This window comes from Gekko japonicus, unplaced genomic scaffold (assembly GCF_001447785.1).
Source record: "Gekko japonicus isolate JY-2015 unplaced genomic scaffold, Gekko_japonicus_V1.1 scaffold1178, whole genome shotgun sequence".
NCBI lineage: Eukaryota > Metazoa > Chordata > Lepidosauria > Squamata > Gekkonidae > Gekko > Gekko japonicus.
In genome coordinates, this window is record NW_015160247.1 from 305,592 (window position 1) to 320,767 (window position 15,176).

Here is a 15,176-nt window from a genome sequence, read left to right on the forward strand (position 1 = left end):
AAGGATATAGACAAGCTGGAATGTGTCCAGAGAAGGCCAACAAACGTAGTGAGGGGTCTGTGGAGACCAACTCGTATGAGGAGAGGTTGAAGGAGCTGGGTATGTTTAGCCTGGAGAGGAGATGACTGAGAGGTGATATGATAACCATCTTCAAGTACTTGAAGGGTTGTCATACAGAAGATGGTACGGAGTTGTTTTCTGTTGCCCCAGGAGGTCGGACCAGAACCAACAGGCTGAAATTGAATTAGAAGAGTTTTTGGCTAAACATTAGGAAGAACTTCCTGAAGTTAGAGTGGTTCCTCAGTGGAACAGGCTTCCTCGGGAGGTGGTGGGCTCTTCTTCTTTGGAGGTTTTCTAAGAGAGGCTAGATGGCCATCTGACAGCAATGCTGATTCTGTGAACTTAGGCAGATCATGAGAAGGGTTGAGTGGCAGCAATATAGAGAGAGGGTTTTAGGCATGCGGGATCCTTGGGCGTGTCCCATGTGTGGATTGTTTTAAATTGTTTTATTGTTTTTTATCGCACGTTGTGCCTTGTGGTTGTAAGCCGCCCTGAGCCCGTACGCGGGGAGGGCGGGGTATAAGTGGAATTAATTAAATAAATAAATAAATAAATAAAATAGTTCTTGTGGCCCTTTCTTTCCCTGTGGCCCAGAAAAATGCTGATTGCTACTTTGGGGTCAGGAAGCCATTGTTCTCCAGGCCACGGCCAGGAATCCTAGACGGTTTGGGGGGGTTTGCCCTCTTTTGGGCATGGAGCAGGGAGGGGTTGGTGGGGGAGGGTATTTGTGAATTTCCTGCATTGTGCAGGGGGTTGGACTACATGACCCTGGAGATCCCTTCCAACTCTATGATTCAGTCAAGTCAACTAATCAAAAGGAATTCCGTAAATGAAAAACTTCCCCGTCCCGATCCCGCAAAAGAATGTTACGTGTCTATTCAAAGAATCCATCAAGATATCCGCAATATGTAAGTTCTCCCAACATTTCAGCTTGTTTCTTTCACCGGGGAGGGGGAAAACATTTCTACAGGGGAAAAAGGGGGGGGGGCTATGACATTAGAAAGGGGGAGCCCCATAACGCGAGAGGGAAAGGAAAGCCGGTCCCGGGTGTCATTCAAATCGCGCGCTTTTGCGGCTGCGCCCTAAGCAAGCACCTCTCCAGGGGAGCCGCGTCCTCGAAGAAGCTCCTTTCCATCAGCTCTTCCAGCACCGCGTCATCATCCATCTCTGCCTTCTCCTCCGGGGCCCCCGCCATGCCGAGAAGGACGCCCGCCATTCATCGCACAGCCAGCCAACGACCCTCCCGCACATAACCCAAGAGCTAAGCCCCGCCCGCTGGGGGAAGGCGCAGGCGCCGCAGCCGCGCTCGCCTATGAGAAGACGCCGCTCAGGGTGTCTTCCCCGAGTTTTGCGCGCGCGGGAAGGAGGCTGCGGTTTGCTTAACTGCGGAGGGGCGGCCTGCCAGTCTTAAAACAGCTGTGCGCCATGTGCAAAATATCTACAGACTCGAGGAGTCGGGGGCCCCCCCATATCTCGTTTGCCTTCTTTGCATCGCGCACTGTCGCCTCCACTCCGTGTGAACTCTGCCGACCTCATCGGAACCAGGCACACAAAAGTGCTGACAAGTGAATTCTATTGACTGGAGAGCTGACATACATCACAAGAGCCATTTTTAGCGTCTTTGTATTTTTAGTGCGCAAAGTAACTTCAGTACAAGTCTGGAAAGAAATGGTTCCAAAAAGGAGTGGAGAAGAAAGCTGAGGGGAAAGAATACGGATACTGGGGTCGGGGGGATTCGGTAGTACCTGTACAGGTACAGGTAGTACAGGTACTAAGTGGGGTTATACAACAAAATAGCTGGGTACTAGTTACGAAATGTTGGGAAATTCTAGAAAATGTTAGAGATTCCATGCCAATCATATCCCCTGTGATGGAGGCAGCTGTTTCAAAATGGGTGCTAAAAGTCGGACGCGACTGAACAACAACAACAAAAAAGGCGATACCCTCTTAGATCTTCTGAAGCACAGAAAAAGTAACATTGGCTCTTTGCTTTGGGAAAGAAGCAAGGGGCGTGTGTCAAGAAATACACTGGCATCACACACTGAGCATCAGAGTTCTAGGTTTTTGTGGAATGTGCCAAAAACAAGGACAATCCCTGGGGCTAGTGGAGGTTTTGTCATGTAAATTAAAGGTATATTGTACAATCCAGAGAAACCTGGCCCCATTCACACCAGTTTAGAAGTAACCATGAAACAGCACCAGGTTTGTTCACATGTGCATCTTCATTGCTTAAGGAGTATATCAAGACGTGATGTGTCAGTAAGTACAAAACCACCTTAACTTAAATCCACACAGAGCACCATGTTTAATGTCAATATTACACTGCAAAGCATTTTCTGTGCATGCCTGGATGACACTGGACCCTACAGAATTGACCACTGAAAGGTAAGGGGATGTTACAAAAAAAAAGTGGTTGAGAATACCGAGTCTTCATTTCAAACTTTTCCATGAATGAACATGATAGAAGATGAGCTGCGCCATTTTCATTATAATGTATTTTCTTCCTGGCACTTGAAGTATAAAAATAATGCATTGGACCAAACCAGGTCCCTGCCTTTATCAATGGTACATAGTATTTTTTTCTCATTTTTTAAAAATACTAATTTTGTAAAGGGGAAGACCAAAATGTGGTGTCAGTAGGATTTCAACCACCTCTGAAATGTCTCTTGCCTAGCTCGCCACCTAGTGGTATATAACGCTAAAAGACCTAGACCTGGCTGCCAGACATTCTTAGGATCTCCTGGCTATTTTACACACAATGTCATACAATTATTATTATTCCACCAAAACTTGAAAAATATGTTCTCTTTCTGCCAAGGACCTGTACTGAAAATACTAGGCCCCATTCTGGTCCTTCAGAAGTAGGGGACACTGTTCTGACTTGGTCTTTCTGAGTATGGGAGCAAGAGTAGCTGTGGGCATGTAAGATTCCATAGTAACCTGCTAGTAAATGAGTCATTTTCAATTCAACAGCAATGCTAATGTTGTTCTTTTGGAACATGATAGGGCAGCCATGCAGACCTGAAGCCTCAGGGTTTTTAGCAAAAACCAGTCTGTATTTTTCTACTTCTAGCACTAGGGCAGAAAAGATTGGCCGCTATGGTGCATGCCCTGGTTACATCTAGATCAGATTACTGCAGTGTGCTTTGGGTGGGTCTGCCCATGCAAAGTGTTCAGAAACTTAATTGGTACAGAATGCTGCAGCCAGGATGTAGACTGGAGAGGGTCATCAGGACCATATGACTCCAGTCCTGGCTCCCAGTCTGGTTTGGAGCACAATTCAAGGTGGTGGTCTTGAACTTCAAAGCCCTATATGGTTTGGGATCAATTTACCTGAAGGACAGCCTACTCTTTTATGAACTTGCCTGATCACTATGGTCATCTTTGGAGGCCCTGCTTCATGCACCCTTGCCTTCTGAGATTGGGTAGATTAACCCAAGAGAGGGACTTCTTGGTCATGCCACCAAAACTCTGGAACACTCTCCCCAGGGAGATTTGTCTGTCCTTTTCTGCTGCCATCTTTTGCTAGTGGGGTTTAATTTTGGTTGGCTTTCCCTCAGTGATCCCTCCTGCCTGACCAATGTTTTAATTGTTTTTATGTCTTTGTATTTACTTTTTATTGTTTTAATGATGTTAAAATCAGCCCTCCCAAAACTACACATGATTATGTATGTTTTGTCAGCTGCCTTGGTGGACCTTGTGAGGGCAGAAAGGCAGGACCTACAATTTTGTAAAGTAAACTAAATAACATTTTCAGTGGCAGAGTCATTCAGAAGAAAAGGCTTCAACTGTCACCAAGAACATGGACCAACATACTTATCTGCTAGTAACATAAGAAAGAATAACATTAAATGTTAAATGTTGAAGGGAAATATTTCTTATTTGTTTGGAAAATTAAAACTTGTCATATGACACCCATGGGAATTTCCTTTGGTTTCAAAGAAGTGGCTTTTAAAAAAATGTTTACAGTTGTAAATTTAGTGACTATCATCGTATCCATGAGCTATTCTTACTGATAAGTTGCTGAAAAGAGGCTGCACATATTCAAGTCACTAAATCATCATTACTGAGATCACAAAAAAAAAAATTCTGGTTGCCCAGGAGAAGCAAGCAATATTGCCAGTCATATTTAACATGTAGAAAGAAGAAAAATCCATTAAACGGCCATTCTAAGCACAATTATTTGGAAATAGGTTCCACTGAATATGTATTAGGACTGGAGTGAAAACTGAACATATGCCTTATACTGAATCAGACCCTTAGTTCATCAAAGTCCGCATTGTCTACTCAAACTGGCAGCAGCTCTCCAGGATTTCAGGCAGAGGTCTTTCACGTCACTGACTGCTAGATCTTTCAGCTGGAGACACGGGATTGAACCTGGGACCTTCTGCATGCCAAGCAGTTTTCACACCTGAGCCCCAGCCCCCCCCCCCAGTTATACCAAGGCCTTAATTGATCTGTTCACCCAACTACTTTGCCATGTCATAGACATTATCTTTCTATATTCTGCAGTAGAAACTATGCATCTGGATTTTTAAAAGAGACATACAAAGGCTAGCCAAAATGTAATTGCAGTCACTTTAATATCATTTAATCAAACACATTCAACTTACAAGAAACGAACAAAGAGTACAGATTCCAAATACATGCTTTTATGTTGGCTGGTACACTTCAGTGTAACCCTATGCAGAATTATTTCAGTTGGAGGCAATTTATTTCAGGGGACTTAGACTGAAATAACTCTCCATAGAATTGCACTGTAAAGTCATATTGCTATCCAAGACTTTTGTTTTGAAATAAAAAATAGATACATCTCTCTGCCAATAACTGTTTTGCCAATTTATAATATTAATCTAAAAATATAAACTTCAGTCAAAAAAGAATCACAGGAACATGAGCTTATATATCTCAGCTGTGGACCATAAGCAATATCCGTCTCATACCTGCTAGTTTTGATATCACAGCTGTTACCAGTTTCACGCACCATATACAGTATTTACAGTAAATAAATAAGTTACATCACTTTACAGTAAAATTAGTGGAAACTGTTGCCATATAGTTTTACAAAAAAAAATTACGTTCCATAAAATTCTGATTTTACCAATGAAGACGTGGCATCAAGCAAACCCTTCTAAACAGTAATTTGTTCCTTGCAATAGAAAGGTAAAATGAAAAATCTTCTAATCACAGAAGATTTTTTTGTGGGGGGGTGCACTAAAGATTCCTCTGTGCCTGGCTATGCTAAGCCTGCTGCAACTTCCTATATTCCCCCGCAACATCACTCTAGGCAACAAGGGTAGGATCTGTTGCCCAAAATGAGGAGGTCTATTTAAAAAGGCATAGCCACACCAACACCAGGCAGCAAATTTGTCCACCCTGCAACAATCATCATTGTGAGGAATAGGGACAGAATTTGGCTGAAGATCCCTCCCCCCTACTGTTAGCTTAGCCCATTTTCAGTGATAAGAGAGAAACTGAGGATTAATAAGGCTGCATCCCTGCTGCAACCACAGTCGTAATAAAAGGCACAAAAAAAAAAACCCCTTTAACATGATAAGTACAGGTGTTATATGTAGTACTTGTAGACTTGCTAGGTCTGAAAATCCTGAAATTAACAGCAATTCCTGCTCGAAAACTCCTTCAGGATAGTGGTCTTATAGTATCGCCTTTTCAATAATGAACCTGTCTTTCCACAGGGCAGAAAAGTATGCATCTAATTCCATAGGCAATATGCACAGCCTTATATTAGGTGCATTCTGTTCAACGAAAATAAAACCTGTGCAAAAACATTACCCAATTTACACTCACGCATGTATTTCAGATATGATGCTATAAGAAGTAGAGTAACTTCAACTTGCAATTGCACCATGCATGCAGAGTAGGTAGAGGTACTAGGTTTTGTGATTGGACCCATTCAAATTATTTTTGTTAATTCATGCCCTTTATTGTCTTAGTTTAACAAATCTTAGAAAATCAAGTCTAAGCCTACAGTAACAATTTAAAGATAAGATAACCAAAGGAATTTATATGGGGAAACTTGATTACATAGACTATTTCATTATTGACATTAATAAAATATATACATTTAGTTCATTTCGTAGTATAGAAATACAGGTGCAAGGATCCGAAGGTCTATTAAATTAGTTGTGACCCCAAGAGGGATTTAGACTTCATTTTCTTAACCACCAGCTCTGCCTGCTGCATGGCAAACTGCTTTGGAAACAAAAGGGAGTTTCAATAACATTTACAATACAGCAAGAGAGTCCATGATTAAGAGAAACATTGCATTGGACTAGCACAATCTCCTTGCAAGATCTTAAGGACCACTTTGAATCCCAGATCTGTATCATAAAAGTACAATTTGGAAAATCCAAGAAACACTGTTAGACTGTAATCCATGAACAAGAATTCAATAAAAGACTCTAAACTAAGTAGTTTGTGGACTGCAGACTGGTATTTCATCCTTAACACCTTTGTATGGAAGCAAGAATCACAGAGTCCAGTGGAATTAGTTTCCAAGTATAAATGTTGTGATTATATCCGTTAAGATATTCACCCAGCGCTTTAAGAAATATACTGAACATCCAGTTTTTAAAATAAACTCTTGAAATGGAATAGGAAAAAAATGTAGTTGTTTGAAACCTGTATAAAATTTTCCTTTCCATTATAAGTTTCTGTTTATTAAATCTGACTGTATTTTGATCAAGTGGTTTACATGTTCAGGTGCTATTTGTTCAGTGCCCACGTATCTTCTCCAAGCTTCATCTCTCCAATTTTACACCATTCTTCATTTTTTGGTAAAAGAAAGGAATATAAATACCACTACTTCTCTAGTGATAATTATTTGAAATGGGAAACGTAGCCCATTAAATGCAACAAAAAGAGAAGCACTTTTCAATTAAGTTTCTGTTTTTAATTTAGGTGCAAGAACTGTTTCATAAGTTCATACGTAGTGAAGGCCACTGCCTGTGAAGGAATACAACGGATGTAATTCAGGGATAAGCCACGGTATAATCCTCCTCGTATTCCATGGTTTCCATAAACATACTTCAATGTCTGTACCATTGTACTAGGAAGATAAAAAGAGAGTAAATCTTTATTACTTAGAAATAAAGACATTTTCAATTTTCTGCTTTTACAAACTTTTCAAAAAGCAAGAAATTCAATAAAGCAATATTTGAATTTCCTATGAAGTTATTACCACAATCTTAAGTGGAGGAGAGTTCTGATGAACTCCTAGTTCTTATACTTTCAAAGGGAGAAACTCTGTTTTTGCTTCTTCACTCCTGGGGCCTCTGAGTAATCCTGAAACCCGCCAGGTTTTCATTTGGCTTTTTAAATCCAAGGAGCATTCAGTCTTGTGAACCCTCTCTCACAGTCCAAGTGGAACAGCACCATTTAATCAAGTCTGTGACACTTCCTGGTTCCAGTTTAAGAAAATGATACGCTTTGGGCTCTTCCAACAGAGGGAAGGTCTGTGGCTCAGTGGAAGAGCCTCTGCTTGTCATGCAGGTGGGCCCAGGCTCAATCCCTGGCATCTCCAGTTGAAAGGGCTAGGCAGTAGGTGATAGGACCCTGGAGAACTGCTGCAAGTCTGACAGGACAGACCTTGATAGACCATGGGCCTGACTCAGTATAAAGCAGATTCATGTGTATCACGCCACTAAATATCTCCCACCCCTTTTAATACTTAACATCCAGCCTGATGAAGTGTTCTGGGTAACTCAAAAGCTTTCATTCACTATTCTGTGATACTCTGGTTGATTCTAATACACTGGGAGGGGGGTTGGGGGGGTGCTACTTTTCACTGGATGGACAGAGCACCTACATATTTCCCCAAAGCATCCTGTGAGTTTGGAAGCTTTCCACAGATGGAACACTGATGCAACTGGAATCATTCCGAAATGATGTTGATGCTGTATGTCTATGGCTACAAAGTTATAGTGGCTCCGATGTAACCAGATTTGTATTAGAACTATAACCTTCAGGGAAGGCCCAAGACATTTTGGTGTCTCTGGCCAAAAATCTCTATGGGACCACCTCAATTAATTAACTCTGAACACAATCTCCCAGGCAGTTCTCTTGCACAAGCCCCTCAGAAATGAGTGAGGAATGTACAGAGTACTAGGGATGGGTACGAGCCTAAAAACTGCGGTTCAGGGCGGTCCCTGAACCAACCTCAAAATGCCCCAAACTGGCCAGTTTGGGTCCCCCTTTCTCCCAGCTGCGGATTGCCATGGCCAGGAGAAAGGGAGGGATTGCCAGGAAGGGTTAAATGACTCATGGCCATTTAACCCATCTGTTTCACTTCAAAGTGGGGGGGCCCCCGAAACCGATGGGTTTAATGGCTCAGTCATTTCAACCTAACAGCGGGGCGGGTGCACCTATTAGTCGCTAGGCTGAAATGGCTGCTAGCCATTTCCCTAGTGCGTTTCGCTTCCCCCCACCACTTGGAAGCTGGGGGAAGTTGCTAGGCTGAAATGGCTGCCAGCCATTTAAACCTAACAGTGGACCAGGCGCTAGGCAGCTATTTCACCAGTCCATTTTGCTTAGAAGCAGGGGAAAAGCGAAACTAGATGGTGAAATGTCTGGCAGCTATTTCCCCAATCCATTTTGCTTCCCCCCCCTTGGAAACGGGGGGAAGCGAAATCCACTGGCGAAATGGCTTGTAGCCATTTCTACTTAACAGGTCAGCCGCAGACAAGCACCCCTCCGCTGTTTGGTTTAAATGGCCGAAACAGCCAAACAAAATATAAGTCCAGTAAACGTTCAGGGAAGATGCCTTCCCCAAACATCGTTTTGGGGGCTCCAGACTGGGCCACGTTTGTGCTTAATTTTGGCTCGTGAACCAGTTCATGCCCATCCCTACAGAGCACTACTCTGTTCATTTCAGTGGGGATCGCACAAGGACAATTCCTGGCAGATTATGCCCTGTGGTTCAGAGCTGCCCTTCTCCTACTCCGCTCTTCTTAACTGCGCCTCAAATCTGGCAGCCACAAGAAACTTTCCTAATGGCAGGTTGCTTCAGATAATGAAAGTGCATACCAGTTTTAGAACATGATTAAGAGAAAGGCTTTCCTTCTATTAGGCACGCCTGGGGGGTTTATTTCTATGAAGAGGAGTGTTCAGTCATGCATGGTCCCCTCTTGCAGTCTGGACTGGAACAGCTCAGGACTTCATCTGCTGTTTGTGAGTACTGGCTCCACTGTGATTAACAGCAGCTTTTTCTGCCCTCAAATCACAGCTGACTTCCAATGATCCTGTTGGGTTTTCATGGCAAGATACGTTAGAGATGGTTTGTCATTGCCTGCCTCTGTGTCATTACCGGGGCTGACCCTGCTTAGCTTCTGAGACCTCAAAAGATCAGGCTAGCCTGGGCGATCCAGGTCAGGGTCCACGGCTATCCCTCTGGAACTCAGTTTAGCAAAATAGCCTTGTCTACAGGAAGTGAGAGGGTGAAAGCCTGGGCTATGAGCATCGCCTACTTAAAACTGACAATTTTTGATACTGTACACATCAGTTAGGCAACATGGCTCAGTTCAGATAAAGGATTCACACGCTCTCATCCACTTAGTGTATGGCAAACTATGGTTTGCTCTAAAGCAGCAGTAATTAACTATCATAGTATATGAGGGATGGGGGATGAAAGGGGGAACACAGATCACACCTCTTGTTTATGTACTGCCATTAAGTGGTATTACTTCTGAACTGAGCTAGCATCTTTATATGAAGGATGAAAAGGAAATTTGATCATGGACTCAGACATGCATACTCACTTTTGTTCAATATACCAGCTTGCAACAGTGAGGCCAGATGGAAAAGAGATAGCAACCAGTGTTCCATCTAAGCTGAGTTAGTGTGAGCTAGCTCACAGTTTTTAAGCCTCCAGCTCACATTTCTGTCTTAGATCAGGAAGGATGGCTCCAGAGCAAACTAATTTATGCAGTAGCCAAATTGCCCACTCACAACTTCAATGCCAGTAGCTCACAAAGTAGAATTTTTGCTCACAAGACTCCACAGCTTGGAGGGAGCACGGATAGCAACCAGGCACCCCTCTCTTGTGTGTGATCCATCCCCAGCTGAGAGCTCTCCCTCTTCTCAGAGACCAGTGGCCATCACTGAAGCCAGAAGCAGAACAGACTGCAGCCAGGCAGCCCACCATTATGCCTGGACCAAGATCTCCCTTTTTAATCATATTTTATTTGGTATTTGCATTGGTTTCAATTACTATAAGCAGCTTCTGGAACTAATTTTGTAATTCTCAATACATTTCATTTTGTATCACAGAAAGGATACTAGATAGTGTTGATTGAAAGTTAAAAAGTGGTAGGCTAGGCACACCTTTTAATTTTAGTGTTAATTATTAAACTTACAGGCACTTTTCAGAATCTGGAAGCACTGCTCCCAACTGCATTCGTCTACGTGTTACATCAAGAGGATAGCTGAAAGAAAAGGAGAGGAACACAGGTATGTGTTTGTTTTTAAGGAACACACAGAGTTACAAGCATAAATCAATTAAATGACATTTAGAAGATTACATAAGAAATTATATCAATTACGTAGCATTTAAAATATTAGATAATCAGTCTTTCATAATGCACAGAGTTAAAATAATTTTACATTACAATTTTTGTATTCCAAGTTTTTAAAAGTTAGATTTTCCATACATTTCTTAGGAAAAGTTGTGTGTTTTGATGCATATTTAAAAATTTTTATTCCCTTAATATTCTGACTTTACGTAGGGCTCCCAGTGATTCCCTAACTATGTCCGTCCATGCTGAACTTCAGCAAAGCTGCAACACGAAGAGCTCCAAAACAATTCACTGCTCCTCTCTAAGACCCAGCTTGACAAATATGGCTCAATGCATCACCTACGGCATTAAGGCCACAAGTTGCATCTGGAATAGACTATTGAACTTTACTCCAATGAAAGCCTCATGGAAACAGTGAGGAAGCAGTTGCTCATTGGATCTGTAAGCTTAAATACATCAAATCATTTCAGAAAGGCCTTCTTGGGAGTAGAAAATACAGCAGAAGAACAACTCTCCCAAAACACTCCGCAAAACAGAATATATTATTGACAGCACTATAAAGTAATATATAGTCTTAATAGTATAGGTAGGAAGCTGGAGGGTTTTTCTGGTGGTCTGGAAGAAATTCCAGTCCCTCCAAAACCATTAAGAGCATGACTGAGTCCTAAAATTATGACCAAGTTATTTATTTATTGTCTTCACTGTTTTTGCAACCAGAGTCATAAACAGCAAACCAAGATAAAACTTCGTCTTTTCTAACATATCAGAAGCAATAGTTCCTAATGCAAAAGATCCTAACAATTCTATGTTAAGTGCAGTAAAGTACAAACACAACTTACGATATCGTCTGTGCTATTGCTCCAGCTATGCCACCACACAGCAAATTTACATGAGTTTTCAAAACTAAGACATCAGGATTATCTAAGGAAGGCCTCCCAACCAAGGTAGGTGCCTGGGCAAGTCCCACACTCTTTAAGGTACCAAAGGTAAAAAATGAGAAACCTGAAAGGCAAAATGTAACTTTATGGAAACATTACCTCAACAAAAAGCTACAGACCAGTTTAAAACAACGCAGGCACAATTCAGCCATGGTCAAGCACTTTCAAAGGCCCACTTATTTTAAGAGTTAAGAATAATTATTTAAGAGTTAGGAATATGCTTAACTCGCTCCAACTGAAATCAACAGCTGTTAGGTATGCTTAACTTTGGTTAGGTCATGTCTTATGTGTTTAATGAGGATAATCATATGCAAAGTTTTTCTCAGGTTTTTTATTAGACTCTGACAAAAATGAATATTATTATTTGCATCTATCAAATTCTCTTTAATAGATAAACCGAAACCATGTCGACCTTGCAAGTATGCTCCATTTCAACTTATAGGACAAACTTGGTACCCTATGTGCAAACGGCAATACATATCTTGAATTGGTATGGAATGAGTATCTCCCTTCAGTACCATATTGGTATGGAATGAGTATCTCCTTTCCAGAACCATAATAACTGTCCATTTTCTTTCCAAGCACTCTCTTTTTCTTGTGCAATTAATCTGAAGAGATTACACTGGATTTTAAAGTGGAGGAGGAAAGAGAAAGAATGGAAACTCTCCCCAAAAAGGGAAGGGAAGGGAAGCTACAATTCTCCATCTCTCCAACAATGCTTGCCTCCATTCTAGAACAGGTAATACTTCTGAACTGGACTGTACCAGAATATGGCTGCAATGAAGAGCCTAGACAACTATTTTAGAGAAAATGATGCCACCTATGACTAAAGGTGAATTAGCAGCAGAGGCAATAAACCAAGATGCTTTTCTTGTTAAGATAAATAGGGGACGTCAAAATTGTCAGAGTAGTACCCAATAAGCTAGAACCTTGAAATTTCTTATATATGTAGTCCACAACATTTGTATTTGTGGAAAAACCTGAGAGTGAAACATTTGTACTCCACTTCCTTAAAAAGGGAAGATTTAAAGTATGTTCCCAAACGGGGATGGTACTTCCAGACTATCCAGAAAGCTGACATTTGGAACATATGTAGTACAAGACACACCTATCATTACACAAGTCTGGAAATGGGGCATTTTGCATATAAGAACTGGAATGTGGGACACAAAGTTTATCCCAATATAAAGGCAGTTCTGTTGGATTTGAGAAGGATGGCACTTCCGATAGCTGGCAGAACTACAGATCTAATCTTGTACAAAGCAAGACTCTAGGGGATAGTAAAATTAAACCAATCCCAGAGCCAAGACCCAATGGCAGGAGGAACCATACACAATGTTAGGGTGTTGCAGGGTAGAGGAAGAGCCTATAAAACCCAGAATGCAGAGTAGGGTGCCAAGAAATACAAATACGAAAAAAAAAAAAATACATAAAAACTCTGCTTAAAATTAAATTTTAAAAGTGCCCATGGATATGCATTTGGTTGCATATCTTCAATTAGTTTTACAGTTTCATTTTGTGCATTCTGTAACATTTTGTAGTAGTAATATACAGCTTAGTTCAACTGCTCAACCAGTGTTTACTTTGAACTTATACAGATCTTTCGAACTACTAGAGGGCAGACTCATTTAGTGAGAGAGCTTCGTAAATTACTACCGTCTTCTATATTTGTCTACTTTGGGGATTGTGTCATATAAGTTATTTTAGCAAGAAGTTTGGGGAAAACAGTAGAAGAGTAAGCCTAATGTCAAATTCCCTGCTATAACAGCCACTTTTCTACAATTTCTTTGACTGCTAATATGTATACAAACTCTAGATGCAGTAATCATATATAATTTTATGTTTGCAGGAAGCAAAGCAAAATTCTGCAAACAGGATTCATTTGAGGAGGCCTATCTGGAAGAAGTCACATTCTGAGTTCCACTCACCTGCATATGGAGCCATTCCTACTATCGTTGGCATGAGCCCTCGATAAAATCCTTGCATGCCACCTTCCTTTTTAGTAAGTCATAGAAGACAAGAATAAAAATAATAGTTAAATATCTAAATGCACAGGGTACCAAACGGACACACATTAGAAAGGTATTTTGAGCAGTGGAAAATGCCACCTTTTCCTTTAGTTTGGGTACCCAAAATGAGCATGTCTTCATTAATTCACATGTGATCCTCTCAGAGACAAGCCTGATTCTTGTTGCCTAATCTGCTTCTGTCCTTATTGCAAGCCAATATCATCGTACGATTTTGCTGGCAAGCAACATCTACAGAGCACAGTTATCCCAAACAATATTAACTGTGTTCAACTGGCAAGGTTCTTTGCACACCAGCTACGCTCAAATTGTTTGCTACAGAAATGGAATGACACTACAGCAGACATAACCTTATACACAGAGTTCCTTGACTATAGAAGAAATTACTGGGGGAAACCCCATGGATGACAAGGTGCTTTATATTACAATCTATTTATTTCAGCTTATAGAAATGTTTTCCTTTGGAAAAAGAGGAACAGTTCAAAGGCACTTTAAAAATTCTACCAGTTTATTATATATCTGCACTTCTCTGAGAAACATGTGGACCAGTAGACACATTCAGTGGACTCATGCCAGAAAAAACAGAATATGTCTTTATCTACCCAATATCCTAGAGCATTTTTTTTCTCTGAACAAACACCAGGTCAGTACGCATGAAATGGCAAGCCTATAGCTTGGATGCTCAAGTCCAAACTGCATGTTCATAAGCTCCCTGCCTCCATTGTGCCCTCCTCACACTTACTCTCTCTCAAGAAACCACAGTTTTATGGTAAACCCAAACCTAACTAACTATTGGTTGGCTCAGTTTGAATATGAAAAAGCTGTAGCTTATGAAAAAAAGTGGAAGAGAAAGAAATTGTGCAAGAGAAGGAAGGGAGATGGAAGCCCGTAGCACGTTCTTCGTATCCAAACTGACTCACTGGCTTAAAGCAGAGGTCACAGTCCAGAGTAGGCTTGCCAAATGTGCCCGGGGGGCGGGTAACCCCCCGCTTCGGAGCCCCCGATTCCCGCCCCGCAGGAATCGGGGCTTGGGGGGAACCCCGCCGGAATCGGGGCTCAGGGGGAACCCCGCCCCCGAAGCTGCGTCACCGGAGGTGACGCAGCCACGTTGCCGACGTTGGGGGCGTGGCCGAGCTCGTCGGGGGGGGAAGCTCGGCCACACCCCCAACGTCAGTGGCGTCTGACGTCACTTCCGGTGATGTCGCGGCGGCGCGCGCGCACATGCAAACTGCTCCCGGACGGGACGCAGCCTCCCCCGCCGGTGAGTGAAAATTATTTGGCAACCCTAGTCCAGAGCCAGTCACCAAACGATGGCATGGCAATGGGAGGCACCAATATGGGCTCACACATTCCTTCCTGCTTCTGCCTACGGCTCAATGCACATAGTTTGCCACGATGTCTGGATGGGGCAGGCTACGGTTTCCAATAGCTGAGCTGAATGAGAGCAACCATGTCTGCAGATGAGAACAAAACTCAGCATGGCCCAAAGAACTGCCGTGAGGAGGAAGACCTGTGTAAAACCATCCCTGATTTGAAATGAGGAAGACCTCACTCTCCTCCCTGGCCTCCCCCCCCCCACAACGTAGACCCTGCAACCTCAACCTCCAGAGATCTCCTGG

General features: G+C 42.2%; 2 protein-coding genes across 2 annotated transcripts in view; both read right to left on the reverse strand.

The window, feature by feature from the left end:
* The window catches only part of DNA2 (DNA replication helicase/nuclease 2), a 33,308-nt gene extending 32,053 nt beyond the window's left edge, over nucleotides 1–1,255 (reverse strand). Inside the window, exon 1 of the mRNA XM_015413877.1 lies at nucleotides 1,155–1,255. Within this exon, the coding sequence (XP_015269363.1) occupies nucleotides 1,155–1,255 (101 nt within the window). The remainder of the gene's footprint in view (nucleotides 1–1,154) is intronic.
* Nucleotides 1,256–6,737: 5,482 nt separating this feature from the next.
* Nucleotides 6,738–15,176, reverse strand: part of SLC25A16 (solute carrier family 25 (mitochondrial carrier), member 16) — a 26,909-nt gene continuing 18,470 nt past the window's right edge. The window contains exons 6-9 of the mRNA XM_015413910.1: nucleotides 13,459–13,525; nucleotides 11,432–11,594; nucleotides 10,434–10,502; nucleotides 6,738–7,129 (exon numbers count right to left, since the gene is read on the reverse strand). Of these exons, the coding sequence (XP_015269396.1) occupies nucleotides 6,973–7,129; nucleotides 10,434–10,502; nucleotides 11,432–11,594; nucleotides 13,459–13,525 (456 nt within the window). The 3' untranslated portion in view covers nucleotides 6,738–6,972. The remainder of the gene's footprint in view (nucleotides 7,130–10,433; nucleotides 10,503–11,431; nucleotides 11,595–13,458; nucleotides 13,526–15,176) is intronic.